This window comes from Callorhinchus milii, unplaced genomic scaffold (genome assembly GCF_018977255.1).
Source record: "Callorhinchus milii isolate IMCB2004 unplaced genomic scaffold, IMCB_Cmil_1.0 Scaffold3, whole genome shotgun sequence".
Taxonomy (NCBI): Eukaryota; Metazoa; Chordata; class Chondrichthyes; order Chimaeriformes; family Callorhinchidae; genus Callorhinchus; species Callorhinchus milii.
In genome coordinates, this window is record NW_024704744.1 from 69,761,153 (window position 1) to 69,776,850 (window position 15,698).

A 15,698-nucleotide genomic window follows, 5' to 3' on the forward strand; every position below is an offset into this window, starting at 1 on the left:
CGTAGCTGCAATGGGTACAGCTAGTATATAAATGGGACAGAATACTGGCAACAGCAGCCTAAAGCTTCCTCAGCCACCTGGGGGAGTTGGATACCAAACTTTGTGACTGAGGCAGAGTACAATATGTTAGTACAGTACCACCTGGTGGCCTGAACTGAGTGTAACAATATTATCCAGGATGGCCAGCAAGAACTGAGATTGGGTTTGAGAAGTGGGAGAAACACGTTAGAGATCTGAAACGTTTGGTTGTCTTACAGAGACAACCCACTGAAACTTGAACCTGAATACCCAATGACAGGCATTGCCGCCATAGACCATCACGACTGAAAGAAACCTCTCCCTCTCCCAAAAAGAGACAAAAGTACCAGAATAACCAACCCTTCCTCGTGCCTCTGCCCCCTAATTTTTGGAATTAAACTAGCAGCCCTCCACTGCACCCTCTTCAGCAATGAATATACAATACATTTGACTTTAATTTAATGTATAAGTCAGTTTTGTCACCCATGAAGGTTTTAGGCATTTTCTTGTTATTTACAATTCATTCTAAAACTGGTTTGTTTCACCCTCCTCCTCAACCTACTGTTGACGACCAGTTATGCCTCCTTTCTCTGGAACTCCTCAAATCCACTTTACACCTTTCCCTACTACTGTCAAAACCCTTTGCTTAACAGTGCCTTTCGTTCATACCCTTGGACTTCCTTTCCTCTGTATAGTGTTCCTTCTAGTCATTGTGAAGCATTCAAGATGCCATCCTACATGAAAGCTGTTTTGTAAGGGCATAAGCCGCTAAAAAAAGTCAAGATGATCACCCAGCTAACAAAAAGCACTAAAGGAACTAAACATTGCTAATTTTGCTGGGACCATGTATTTAGGACTAGGGTTCAATAATGCCCACTGAGAATGTTTGACTGATATTCTGGATTTTTTTATTAATGTCAACATGAATGAGCAAGGAGGCATTGTTAATAAATAATGTTGCTTTAAATGGAGTAATTAAATTCCCTCAGAGGACTGACTAAACTGTGTAGAGTTCAGGATATTGCAAATTTACTTGGCCTATTGGTTTGATGTCAGCTTGGCTTATTAGCTTTCATACAAAGTGTCCTTTAGTAACACACAGCAGTAGCACTGTTAGGCATATAAAACCACTGATCCATCTAGCCAACTCATCTAATCTTTCAAAAGATTCTTTGATACATCTGTCTCATTATGTAATAAGTCTGAATCCTTCTAATTTCCAAGAATTGTCCAGTTGAAGGGATTATTGCCTCCAGAAAAGCAATGCACCAATTGATTAATGAACGGGTTCCTACTTACTCATTCTCTCTGTTCCACTATTGGTGGCCATGCTTTCAGCCACTACGCCCCAAAACTCTGGAATTCTCTTCCTCAATCCCTCTGCCTTTCCCCCAGCCTCCTCACTTTTAAATCCCGCCTGAAGACTTTTCATTTTAATTGTGGTTTCGGTCACCACTCCACTGCCTCTCCCCCTGGCTTGGCGTCAGACTATCAAGCACTATCAAGTGCTCCGGGACACTACCCTGTGTGAAGGGCACTATATAAATGCAAATTGTTGTTGTTGCTAGGTAAACAGAGGTGCGTGGCGTAAAAAGCAAATTAGCTGCCATATTGGTCAAGAAAAATCCAGTTACTCCTAAGAAGTGCTTATTATCCAGAATTTGCTCCTATCCCAGTACAAAGAATATTACCAATTGCAGACTGTGTCAGGGTCAAACACATTGGTGTTTACTGAATTGTGAGTGAGAATGAACATATTCAGCCACAAAAATTAAATAAAACATTACAATATTTTTATAATAACTTATCTTCAGTCACCCATTACTGGTCACCTATCAGTTGGTAGTAATATCAACAACAACAAGATTACATTTGTATAGCGCCTTTCACGTCAGGAGGATGTCCCAGGGCGCTGGACAGTGTACAGCATTTCAGACCCGAGCTAAGGTCGGGGGTGGGCGGGGGAAGGGAGGGGAGAGGAAGGGGGGGTGGCCAATGGCATGGTTGAAGAGGAGGGTTTTGAGGCGGGTCTTGAAGGAGGTTAAGGAGGGGGGAGGCAGAGTGATTAGGGGATGGAATTCCAGAGGTTGGGGGCAGAGTGGCTGAAGGCCAATGGTGGGGCGGGTGGGTCGGGGACGTGGAGCAGGTCAGAGCCGGCTGAGCGGATGGAGCGGGCGGGTTGATAGGGGGTTAGGAGGTTGCAGAGGTAGGGTGGGGCGAGGCCATGGAGGGCTTTGTAGGTGAGGACCAGGAACTTGAACTGCATCCTCTGAAGGATAGGGAGCCATTGGAGTTGGGCGAGAATGGGGGAGATGGGGTCGTGGACTTTGGTGCGGGAGAGGACACGGGCTGCAGAGTTCTGGATTATCTGCAGTCTGTGGAGGGAGGAGTTGGGAAGGCCGACAAGCAGGGCGTTTGCATAGTCGAGCCTGGAGGTGATGAAGGCATGAACAAGAGTTTCAGTGGCCTGAGGGGTGAGTAGTGGCGGAGTCGGGCGATGTTACGGAGGTGGGAGAAGGCAGAGCGGGTCAAGGGTTTGATGTGGGGAAGAAGACAGTTGAGGGTTGAACAAGACACCCAGGTTCCTGACTGGGTTGGTGAGTTGTAGTGACCAGCCATGGAGGTTGATGCTGCCAGAGCCTGAGGTGCTGAGGCGCTGGTGTGAGCCAATCAGGAGGGCCTCAGTCTTGTTCACATTCAACTGCAGGAAGTTTGCCCTCATCCAGGACTTGATGTCCGACAGACAGTCTGTCAGGACAGCAGTGGTTCTGGAGTTGAGGGTGGATGCAGAAAGATAGAGTTGGGTGTCATCCGCATACATATGGAAGTTGACCCCATGTATCGCCTTAAGATTGGATGGTTCTGGATTCAAGCTCCACATCGTGATTTTGAGCTTGCAGTCATAACTCTCCAAAGAGGAGCTACTGAAGAACAGCATTGTCGGAGGTGGCATTCTTTAGAATGAGATGTTAAATCAAGGTCCCATCTGCCTGTTCTTCAGCTGTATGTTAAAGGTCCCATGGCATTATTCAAAAAAGAAGGGAGATTCTTCCAGTACACTATTTAACAACCCTCTAAATTACTTAATCATTTACTTCAAGCTGTGAGACCTTGTTGCACATGAAATGGCTGCTTTTGTTGCATTTACCTACAAAAACAGTCACTAAACTTGACAATGAATTACTGTAAAGGGATTTGAGATGCTACAAAAATGTAAGTTCCCATTGAGAACACAATGATTTCTTTAAATATTGTACACCTGAGTCTCAGGCGCAATCTCACCTTATCAGGGTGTGCGCAGGTGCACACATGAATGTGATATACATAGGGGCGACTCCCAATTGTATTAACGGGAGCATCCCCAAAAACATGTGTGCAACCTTGTGCAGTGAAGGAATGTACTGTAAACAATGGATGTTTTCATATCGGGAGAAAAGGAAAAAATTGTAATAGAAAATGTGATTTTTTTGGATTTCTGTTGTACTAAATATATTTATAAATAAATATATATTTTAAAAAAAGACAATCTCTATTATCAAGCTAGTTGTCCTGTATTGTGTATACTTACTCTTTAGTCCTTATTTATGAATTGTCAGGGCGCTCGGAATCACTGATAAACCATTTTCTGATCCTGAATAACGCCATTGAATGAAAAGATATCTGAGTGAATCTTATAACTTGTTGTCCTTGTACTTTTCTCTCTGTTTTCCTCCCCTCTTGTGAAGATGCCGACTTCCTGCTGAGCTACAGTTTTAAGACACAGGAGCTTTTCAACCTCTCCCGTAAAAGGTCATTCTTATGTGTGAGTCCAGATAGGCAGCCTGCTTAGCGAGAGAAGAAGAGCATCAAAACCAAACCAACTATACTACTACTAATAATAATAAACCTTGCATTTGATGTAGTGCCTTATCACATTGTTGAGATGTATCAAAGCGCTTCAGAGGATACACTGTAAAGTGAATTGACAGTATATTTTGTGGGCGAGACTATTACCCAATGACTTCACATGTGCATTTAGCAGAAAAGGAGGGGAGGGGCATGGTGGAGAGGAAACACTGATTCCCTCCTACCTAGGGATGCTGAGGTCAGTTGAAGAACCCTAACAACTCACTTGCATGAGATTAGCTAACTCAGCACAGATCAAGGATCACCCCTGAGACCTTAACAATCTATATGTCTCAGTACCACAAGATATTTTTTTGGAGGGGTCTGCCTGATGTCTGATACACACAAAGGCATTGCCCTGCTTAAGTGTATCCAAGCCAGAGCGAAGGTTCAACATATGCATGATGCCATGTCATTGACATCCGACAAGTGCAGGTTTCAGCTCTCACTAGGTGGATGGCAGGTAACACAAAATCTGTGAGCTTCCTGGGGAGCAACACAGCTGAGCATTAAAATGCATGAGAACACTGTCACCACCTTCCTTCCCACAGTTTGGACAGGTATCCCTACACACTGAGCACTGCTTCCTCCAGTTGGAGGTGCAGTTGTTACATCCTCACGACGTAATATACATAATATAAATGCAATCTGTTGTTGTTCCAGAGCCCAAACTGGACCCCAGGTAACACTTTCCAGTAGCTCTAGTCCCAAGCCTCCGAGTTTCCTCATTGAATATTCAACGAACATCTGCCTTCAGCATGGTGGGAGAACCTATACAGATTCCTGTGACATGACAGTCACCATGATGTTCTTTGGGCCCAAGTCCAATGTGCTCCAGGCATGCTCTGTACCAATGATTTAATCCAGATTCTCATGTGGTGAGCTTCGACAAGCAAAAACTGCCAAATAAAATATTATAGAGTTGTATGTTTATTCAATATATCAGTAACTTGTGCTATATTGACTGATGTATTTAATTCATTTGAAGCAGTCTTTGGGAATTAGTGTCAACACCCTCAGAAACACAAAAGGTCACACCCTTGTTTTATCCACCTGACTGTTTGGGATGTTTCTCACAGCAAATAATAACTTCCTGCACTGTCATTCTCAGTGGCCATTTCCAAACAAGCAGCCATCTTCAAGCAGGCACCTTCCAACACACCTTACACCTCTAATTCACTGTGAAACATCTATTTTTTGTAGGTTAAGGGGTGGGAACATTTATTATCTGAACAAGTTAATGCAGTGTATTGCAATCCTCCGCTTTCCACATAACCCCACCTATAAATAATGACTATTGAAGGTAGTTATTTTGGTGGTGTCCTCATACTGTATCCATTTGTGTATATAATTCGTGCTATTAGCTGTATAAGATTCCAGAGAGCTGAGCCTCCCTCCCCTTTGTGGGTGTTTTTGATGATTTCAGATTGATTTATGGAGAACGCGTTTCTTTTTAAAGTTCTTTGTTTAATCTTTTCTCAATACTGCGCTGAACATTTGCAGGAAATCACTACAAACCGATGACAAACTGCAGCACGATGTTATTCTCGCTCCTGTTGCTTAACTTCAATCTGACTAAAATAAAAGGTTCACTTAGCTTTGGATTTTATTGCTTTTGCGTCGCCAATGACTGGAGGACTAAAACGTTTAATGGATTCACTGTCTGAAATTGACCAGAAATAACAGGAAAGTCACAGCCTGGATTCTAACTGCCTGTCCAGAACCCTCCAGAAATGACACCAATATGTTATTGATGGTCAGTTAGCATTGCATATATATATGTGTCAGCAATGCTAACTGACCATCAATAACATATTGGTGTATATTGGTATATATATATATCTTCCCCCAAAGGCAAATCGTGCATTAGTCAATGCCTAAAGTGAACGAAGAACCAAAATGGTTTGAATGATAAAGTGTGCCGAGATGCAAATGGTGATGGGAGCTGTGGTTTCAAGTGAGTTGGTGAAACCGTTACTAAGCCAAAAAAAAGTGCTGCACGATTTCACACCTTTTACTTCCATAGCCTCAACCAGTGGAGTTAAATCTAGATTCAGCAAAAAAAAACACACACACACACACACCGTTCAGATGATGCGAAAGCACTTGAAATTTGCAATTGATATTATTACCATCATCATCATCATCCAGAAGTGTGATTTGCAAAAGGAAACTGCGCATATGGGTTGTTAATGTTTTGCCCACAACTAATTGATGGGTACAAGATATCAGGCAAAACCTGGAGCGATTCGCTAAACAAATGAGCAGGTAGTCAGGCGTGTGTGAGTGAGTGAGTGAGTGAGTGAGTGAGTGAGTGTGTGGCTCCTGGTAGTACAGTGATTAGATTAGTACAGGGAGATCGTCTGTGTGTTATTCTAATGATGGGTGCAGCGAGTTTCACTGATATCATCGCGCTGTAACAGAACCTGCCCTTTACAGCGCTCAGTGTGTGTGTGTGTGTGTGGGGGGGGGGGGGGACCGCTTTGCATAAACCCCAATTGCTGCATTTAAGAAAAACACTGGATCGTTTCAAACGGATCGATTTTAATTGTGCGTCTGTGTGTGTGTCTGTGTCTGTGTGTGTATCTGTGTGTCTGTGTATCTGTGTGTGTGTCTGTGTGTCTGTGTGTGTATCTGTGTGTCTGTGTGTGTCTGTGTGTCTCTCTGTGTGTGTGTGTGTGTGTGTGTGTGTATCTGTGTGTGTCTGTGTGTGTATCTGTGTGTCTGTGTGTGTGTGTGTCTCTCTGTGTCTGTGTGTGTGTGTGTGTGTGTGTGCAAATGAAAACTTTACACGTAATCCTTTCCAAGGTAACGGAAGTAAAAGTTTCATCAAGTTTGGAAAAAAAAAGGTGAACGGATTTGCAGTCAAATCTGTTAAACCGCGAGTGTCGTTAACTCCACAATCACTGCCGACTTTACACAATATATACACTACAACCGTTTCCATCCCTTCCAACTTCACGTTGTGTCCACGTTGCACAAACGGTTAAGATCTCAGGTTTCATCCTCTCAGGTAAAGGGGTGTCGAATGTATGCAAAGAGCCTCCAGGCGTTTTTTTTTTGCACACACACACACACACACACCTTTCTTTTTTTCTCTCTCCAGCAACTGCACACAATCCTAACTACAAGCAATTGGGAAAAAGAGGAGCAGTGCAATGTTAACACCCGCAGCGTCGAGTTGCAATCACAATTCCCTGGTTGCAAAGCAAACGCGTTTGCCCTTCGATGAGGGTTTTTTTTAAATAAAAGAGAGGGGAGTTTGGAAACGTGTTAATTCTCTTTTTTTTTTGGTGGTGGTGGTGGTGGGGAAAAAGGGAGTGGGGATTGAAATCCTTTCTAATCCTGTACATTCCCCCCTCCAGTGGATTCGTGAGCACCCGGGGCGAGCGGGATGTGTGAAGAGGCATATTCTGTAAGGTTTTGCATAGTTGGGAGTTTTGCAAACATGGGTTTTTTTTTTCTGCACAAGGGCAGGGACTCAGACAACCTGCACCAACCGGTCGGACAGGTACCAGAACTTGTTGACACCGTTATTTCTCAGCACGCATGCGTCCTCCCAAATTTCCTGTTGTATTTTCAATTTCGCTTAAGCAAACTTTTCCTGTTACTCCAAAGGTGGATCTCGAGGTGAGAGGTGCCTCCCTCCCTCCTCCTCCTCCTCCTCCTCCTCCTCTTTTGCACCCGTTTAAACAGCGCACACAAGGACTTCGGAAGTGCCGCTGAGATCTTCCACGGAGAGCAAAAAAAAACCACCTGAACCCTCGGGATTGCTCCTGGTGGGGTGGAGGGTGGAGGGTGGAGGAGGATCCGATCCGAGTGCTGGAGGGAGAGGGAGAGAGGGAGAGGGAGAGGGAGGGGGATCGATCCCCTCTTCCTCACTATGCCCAGAGCATTCCTGGTGAAAAGAAAAGAGCCTTATTTAGGAGTTCGCAATTGGGCAGAGCTGCCGGATGAAGAAAGAGCGGATACCTACATACCAGGTGAAGGGCAACCGTTCAAATAAACCAGGGCTGGAGGGGGGGGGAGACACACACACACACACACACACACACAGGGAGAGGAGGGAGAGGAGGGGAGGGAGAGGAGGGAGGGAGGGAGGGTGGGGGGTGGCGTTAACCTTTGCAACTTTGGAGTTAAAAGTTCCTGGAAGAGGCAAAGGGTGTGCGTACGGGAAAGGTGATATCAGGCGCTCAAAGTTCAGACTGCGCCCTCTCTCCTCTCACTCTCTCTCTCTCTCCACTCTCTACTCTCTCTCTCTCTTCCTCTACTCTCTCTTCTCTCTCTCTCCCTCTCTCCTGGATCTCACAGCAGTGCCCGGCTCAGACTTGTCAGCCTTTGCTCAATGCACCCTCTCCTCGGGGCTGGGTTTGCTCGATTGCAAGGTCCAACCTGTTGTGTGTGTGTGTTGTGTGTGTGTTGTGTGTCTATCTGTCTGTCTGTCTGTGTTTGTTTTTCTTTTTTTTAAAAAAAATTGCACCTCCTCATCTCTCAGTGTCATTCATTTCAGCGAAGCCCAAAGGGGAACCGATCGATTTATTTCATTCCATTCATTCGGGACCTTGGAATTAAAAAAAAACACTTGATTTTTTTTAAAAATAAAAAAAATAAAGAGTGGGGGGGGAGGAGGGGAGGAAGGAGAAGGGGTTAAAGTAACGTTTTCTGTCTCTTCAAAATCCAGGATGCTCTGTAATATAAATGCAACCTGTCCGTGAAAGGACAGCCTGTGTTTATATCACAGAGAACTCTATGTTCTTTGATTCAATCACTTATCAACTTGTTAGAGGGTAACAACCAGACAGAGAATGCTCCACCGACCTTTCCCACGTTAAGGTCGCCTGTGTTTCTTCTCCCCTCCCCTCCCCTCCCCTATTTCAACGGGTCCAAGTGTGAACATAACGGGAACGGGAGTAACAGACCTTTTTTTTTTTCTCCCCCACCTGCCAAGGGTTGTAAAGTTTTCCCCAGTGCTGGATTCCTCCCTGGGGTGGGGGGGGGGGGGGGTTGTGATTGAGAGCAGCTTTGAAGCCAGGTAACCCTCAGCCAAGGTTCAGTTCTCTCCCAGCCATTGTGTGCAGCCCAACCTCTCTGCTTACAAAAGGCACACAACAGCACCAGGGTTTCATTCCAGCGCTAACACCTTTCGGTTTGCACCGACGGATTCCCTGGGCGATGCATTTACTCACTTACTTACTTACTTACTTATCAGTTTCATTCATTGATTAACTGATTTATTTATTTAGCGATTTTAATTTTGTTTTTGCGCAGTGAATTTAGGCTGCTTTTCGAATTACGGCGAAGGGGAGATCGAGGAGGCGACAGCTGGGACAGCGCGGTCGGACAGATGTGCGAACGCAGCCGATCTGCGCCACGGTTGCAAGGCAGAACCGGACCAGGAGAATGCGGCTGAACGAGTTTTGGAAACGGAGTTGGAAAGGCGTAGTGTAGGGCGCTCGAAAATCAAGGTAGGCAACGGAGCGGAGAAAAACCCCCCAGAGCTGAAAACTTGTCAGCTTTGCCCTTCATACCTCAGTTAATAATTATAGCAGTCAACAGCCACAATAGGTGATGCACAAACCCAACCAACCTCCCTGAACAAGCTCTCCACGTGTACTCAGTATTAGAATAAGATAGAGTAAAATAAAACCCGTTCACACGTGTAAATTGAAATGGAACCAAAGTAAGGATGTTGCCAGTGTATTCATGCATCCCAAATGGAGCAAACGAAACGGTGCTCCCCACATCCCCAGCCCCCCCCCCCCAAAAAAAAGGCATAACCGACAAATGCCCTGTGCTGTGTGTAGGAAGCTTTCTTTGCAACAAACCTTTTGCAGTTTGAAGGGTCGGCGAGTGCGGCCAATGTGCTTAGTCCATACACACACCAACAAAGACCAGCGGCGCCTCCACACATCACCGTTACACCACCACTGACCGTACACGTGTAGCGATTAAAACGAATCAACCGATCCACACGCTCTTTATAAACACTCGTGGACACCAGCTTTAATACGTTTCAGTTAAACACAAAATCTTTACATCTAAACCCCCCCCCACACATAATATTTTAATTATCTTTTAATTACCCCCTCCTGCCTTCCAAAAAAAAGTGGAGCGATTTTCTAAGTCGGTGAAAGGCGTTGCAAAGTGCAGGGGGGCAGAGGGCTGGGGGTCAGAGGGCTGGATGCGTAACGGTGCCTGCACTCCTCTTGTAACAGATCACCACGGGGGAGTGCGGCGAGGCCACCTTCCGCTGCCAGGTGTGCAGCAAGGACTTCCGCCTGCAGCGTATGCTCAACCGGCACCTGAAGTGCCACAGCCAGGTGAAGCGCCACCTGTGCACCTTCTGCGGCAAAGGCTTCAACGATACCTTCGACCTCAAGCGACACGTCAGGACGCACACAGGTCTGTGGGCTCACCGATGGCGCACAGCAGCGTGGGGATTGTAGTCTGTACCTAGGCAGAGCGGGTGGGGTGGGGGAGAGGGGGGCGTATTGCTTATTGCAAGTCAAGGCCATTAGAGACACCCTGCGGGGAATGTGTAAAGGCACCAATCGGTAACAGCGGTTGTAGAAGCCGCAAGGTTTCGCGCGTTCTATTCCCTGTCCGCCTTGAGTGTCTTCATTTTCAGCTGGGCAGCGGTCCGGGCGGTGATCGAAAACTCTGCCGCCTGTACACTCACCCGTGCTAGACTCCGCTCCACCATCAGCACCCGTGGTTTCAGCCACTCCGCCCCGAAACTCTGGAACGCTCTTCCTCTATCCCTCCACCTACTCCCTTCCCCGTTTTCAGGTCACGCTTGAAGATCTTCCTATTGGACAGTGCCTAGTCACCTCCCCTTCCTCCCAGCTTGGAGTCGTGTTCCACCACTGTCAAGCACTCTGGGATACCCTGCGTGATGGGCACTATATAAATGCAAGTTGTTGTTGGGCTTCAGCACCCCAGACCAGGGAGGCTACAACAACTTCTTCAAAGTGGTCATATTGGTAATCACTATGAGGGGCAGCCAGAGGGATTTCACCCCTCTGTCAAAGTCAACTAGCCAACTGACAGCATTTTGCTTCTCTTGTGCAGGAATTCGGCCTTATAAATGCAGCCTTTGTAACAAAGCTTTTACTCAAAGATGCTCCTTGGAATCACATCTGAAGAAGATTCATGGGGTGACACAAAATACAGTTACAAGGAACGCAGAACAAAGCTTTACGTCTGTGAAGAATGTGGGTTCACAGCCATAAGCCAAGAGGATCTGTACCTTCACGTCAAGCAAAACCACCCTGAAAATCCATTACTTAAAAAGACTTCCAAAAAAATAACTGCATCCCTTCAAAACAAACTCAAATCGGTCCTGTGAAACAGAACTGATGGAAAGAAAGCTCATTCACTGGATCAAAAAGAGGCTTTGTTACCAGGTGACCACACCTGCTGGGAAAAGTTAGCCTTCATACTGCAGAAATGTCACACAATTCACAGAACGAATATTTTTAAAGGGTTAAGGATATTCTGGGATTTTTCCAACTTTTTTTATCAGCTTTATTTCTTTGCAGGTGCATGTATTCTGCAAGTTTATTATTTTTGAGCATTGGTGCAGGGTATGTATGCTGCAGACTGGAACATATATTTAATGCCTGTTCTGAAGTGGGAAAAAAAGGTGCACGTCATGTAAACATCATGAACTGGCAGAGTGCAGTAATGTATCTCTTACTTTGATGTGCAAAATTTGGAAATATTAAATAATGATAATTTAACGCGTGACATTCCAAATGGGTGTTATGCAACTCTTTTGAACCTTGTAAAAAATACTTTTATATTACTAATTCACATTCATTGTGTATTTTTTTTTAATCTATAAATGCTTGTTCCCTTGATAATTTATTTTCCTCTCCTTCATAATTTTTTCACATTTCCAGGGGTGGGGGGATTTGTCTTACAGGATCTATTAGTAACATAGGAACCTCAACCTAATGGCCATTGTTCATGTGTGACTCTTGACAGTGAGTGCTGGCAGACTGAGCTCTATTCTGTCCTCACTCAACATCTACACATTTCAACTTTCCAGCAGGGATCACCAAATAGCTATTGGGAGTGGGGAGACCCTGGCTGATTTGATTTTCCACTTGCTAGAAGGCACAGTAAAAAGACTGAGACTGACTGAGTCAAAAAAAACTTTGATGGTCAATGCTTTGGAAGACAGAGGAAGAGGCTAATATCCGTAGCAAATTTGCGGAGAAGTGACATTATTTAATGATAACAGCCACATGAAGAGAAGCGATGGTGAGAAAGTGAATTGGTACCAATAGATCTATTGCAGAATACAATTGAATGAGTCATGCATAATTATAGGTGAATTATGTCAGAGCTAATAATCATCAACTCAAGAATGAGCCAGATTCACTTGTTGGTAATGACATACTCCACCAATAAAGCTTATAATAGGACAAATCAATTGCTTTAGTTGCAGCCTGCCCAAGGGCGACTGATGGGCTGAGATAGCTGGTCCCACTTAATACTGGTGAGACTATAGTTAAGTCACCATGCTACCATCTTAGGCAGAGATACTCATTCTCTCCTCTCTTGCTGTATCAGAACTCTACCCTGGACATGACAAAGATGTATTGTTGAAGTAATAACAATCCTTGCACTTGATACAGCATGTTATCACCATGTCTAAAAACATCTAAAATCTCACGGTTCTCACCTCCACCTACCCGACCTCCCCCTAAAACTCCAAACCCGTATGCAACCTAGGCATCAGCTTCAAACCCCAATTATCCTTCCTCCCCCACATCCGGTCCCTCACCAGCACCACTTCCACCTCTGATGCATCGCCCGTCTCCGCCAATACCTCTCTCCGAGTGCCGTTGAAGCCCTGGTCCATGCCTTTGTCACCTCTCGGCTGGACTATTCAAACACCCTCCTTGCCGGCCTCCCCTCCACTACCATTCATAAAATCCAGATTATTCAAAACTCTGGCGCCTGCATTCTCACCCGCACCGAACTTCACTCCCCGATTACCCCAGTGCTTGCCAGACTGCACTGGCTGCCTGTCCCAGAGAGGATCGACTTCAAGATCCTCACCCTTGTCTTCAAATCCCTCCACTCCTCTACACCCCCCTACCTCTCTGATTTCTCCTTAAAACAATGCCTGTTGCCTTTGTTCCTCCAGTCTGGCCTCCTCCTTGTCCCCCTAGTCCTCTGCTTCACCCTTGCCGGCCGTGCCTTCAGCCACTACGCCCTGAGGCTCTGGAACTCGCTTCCTCACTCCCTTCGCATCGCCCCATCTCTTCCTATTTTCAGGTCTCTGTTGAAGACCTTTTCGACCACGCCTTTGGTCACCTTTCTCCCCCTCCCTCGGCCCTGGGATCCGTTACTGTGAAGCGCTCTGAGATGCTGTCCGGCGTGGAGGGCGCTATATAAATCCTTATTGTTGTCAAAATATCTCTGTGTTTCTCAGGATTTACTGCAGAGTGTAGCATTCTGTATTTGTATGACATGGCAACCAATTTGTGTGCAGCAATGTCCCGCAAACAGCTCTGAAGTGAATGACAATTTTAACTTGAGAATTGTTGGCAAGTATCCTGGGAGAAACTCCTCTCTTTTTAAATAGTGCCATGGATCTTTAATATCCACCTGACCAGGTAGATAGGACCTTGATTCAATGTCTTATCCAAAGGATGTCATCGCTAACAATGCAGTACACCCAGTAATGCTGTGGAGTATCAGCTTAGACAATGAAACACTATATGTTCTGACATGGGGCTTGAACCATAACCTTCTGACTCAAAGACAACAGCACTACTAACTGAGCTAGGATGACTGAAGTAGCAAGATTTTATAGAAAGATTCTGTACCAAAACTCCTTTATGTCCTGCCCAGTTTAATCTGCTTCAGTGCAATTTAATGACTATTCAAATCCTTGATCTAATCTGCTTTAGAAACCTGTGATGGTGGAGCTCTGAAGTTTGGGTGTCTTAACTAACTATATTAAACATTGCACTACTCTGTCCTTGCTGTGAGCCATCAGCATATTGCAAGAGCTCAAGACAAAAATTCAGCTAGCCGACCCTGTTGTTTGGGTCAAGCAGTCTGGTCATTGTTGGAGCAAACACCAAATTACTGAGTTAATGGCCACTCCTACTACACATTTGTACCTACAAATCAGGCAGATGAGAAGAGTTGAATGGGCAGCGCGAGCCTGAGTTGTGGTTGTCTCATTATTGGAAGCTTGACTGCTCCATACACAACAATGACTCATGTGTAGAACAGGCTCCAGGGCCTATGCCTAACTGCTCCCTAACCAAATTGAACATTAGTAACAATCTGCTGACAGGCCAATACTCGCCGTTGCCAGATAGGATGTTTCTGAAAGCCAGTTGCTGCTTGACAAGCCAAACTTCTTTAAACGTGCATCCAGATACTTTTTCCAACAATTGACAACTAATGGTTCTCAATTTCTCAATGAAAATAAAAATTGAGAAACAAAAAACATTGTTCAATCAACAGTTACCTAAATCTCTGGATTATGATTTCATTTATTTCATAATAAGTTCAAAATATTCAAACATACTGAAGTGTGATTTCTAGCCAATTAGAGGCTTCAAAATAGCAATGCATCTTGAAATCTGCAGTAAAAGAACATTTTAACTTTTGGTCTTATACCATTTCTTCCCCCTGCTGGATAGGTTCATAGGTGCTATCTGTGCAACATTTTTGAGAGCAGTTCATTACTCCAGGAGATAATCAAGCCTATGGTCCAGTAAATCTGATGTATTGAGCATTCTTTGAACTCACAATATGGTCTTACCGTGTTTGCAGATTGAACCTGACCTACCTGCAGACAAGATTTCCTGACCACATAATTCATATGGCAGAGCTTACACATTACTACATCCAGACCAAAATCCATGAGCATATGATTTGTGTTGCTTCAGGTAGCCGGGACCCACTGGCCTAACTGGTACTTCCTGTATCCTTGCCTTTGAAATGCACCATTGTTATAGCAGAACTTTTGCTTGAGCTTTGCACTAGGCACGATTATACTGGGTTGGGTTGTGATATATTTACAATGTCAGTACTGGGTTCATCCACCACCTGGCAATGTTCCCAGCCTTTATATACTTGAATCACATCCTCGAAAGTTATTTTCCAGCAATAACGTTTTAGCAATCTGTTTTTCCTAGAGTCCAGAAACCCTGAGCTGCAACTGAGTCTATGTTCAAGCTCCTAACTTGTAAAAATAGCCATTTTGAAGATCTGTTAGAGCTTTGAGAACATATCTGGATGACTTCTTCCAGAAAACGCTTGCAAGAATACTCTTTCGACACACTACACCTGATCAAAATGCATGAACAATAAAACAATTAAATTATATTCATTGTTGTTGGAGGCATTGAAAGAATTGCAGTCATGATCAAGTTGACATTTTCATTCAAAATGTTTGGAGTCACTTGGGTGTTGATGGGTATGTCATGTTTTTCAGTGACCACACCCTACCTGTCATGTGCTGAACCTGTAGAATCACTTTGACTATTCCTTGGTATCTTTAGGATGATCAACATGCTGATTCTGCCAGTATCTATTTTTCTCATGAAACCTACTTCACTTTTGCTGATGTTATAGACATATAGAATCAACAGACTGCAGATGGAAAGCAAACAGTTTCTGCCTGTAAGGGGGAGGCTATCCTTGTATTTGGTATATCACCTTATCATGTTGTATCGTCTCAAAGCGCTTCAAAGGATTTTACTATGAAGTGCAGTGACTGTTTGTAGTGGAACGTGGTAGCGAATATGCACACATCA

General features: G+C 44.7%; 1 protein-coding gene across 1 annotated transcript; it reads left to right on the top strand.

Annotated features, from left to right (window-relative positions):
• The first annotated feature begins 7,466 nt into the window (after positions 1-7,466).
• Positions 7,467-11,686, top strand: LOC103179248 (transcription factor Ovo-like 2). Its single transcript, XM_007894433.2, is given in 5 exon segments — positions 7,467-7,886; positions 9,172-9,368; positions 10,119-10,305; positions 10,975-11,067; positions 11,070-11,686. Coding segments are annotated over 5 exon segments (759 nt in total). The 5' UTR covers positions 7,467-7,786; the 3' UTR covers positions 11,252-11,686.
• The last annotated feature ends 4,012 nt before the right edge of the window (positions 11,687-15,698 follow it).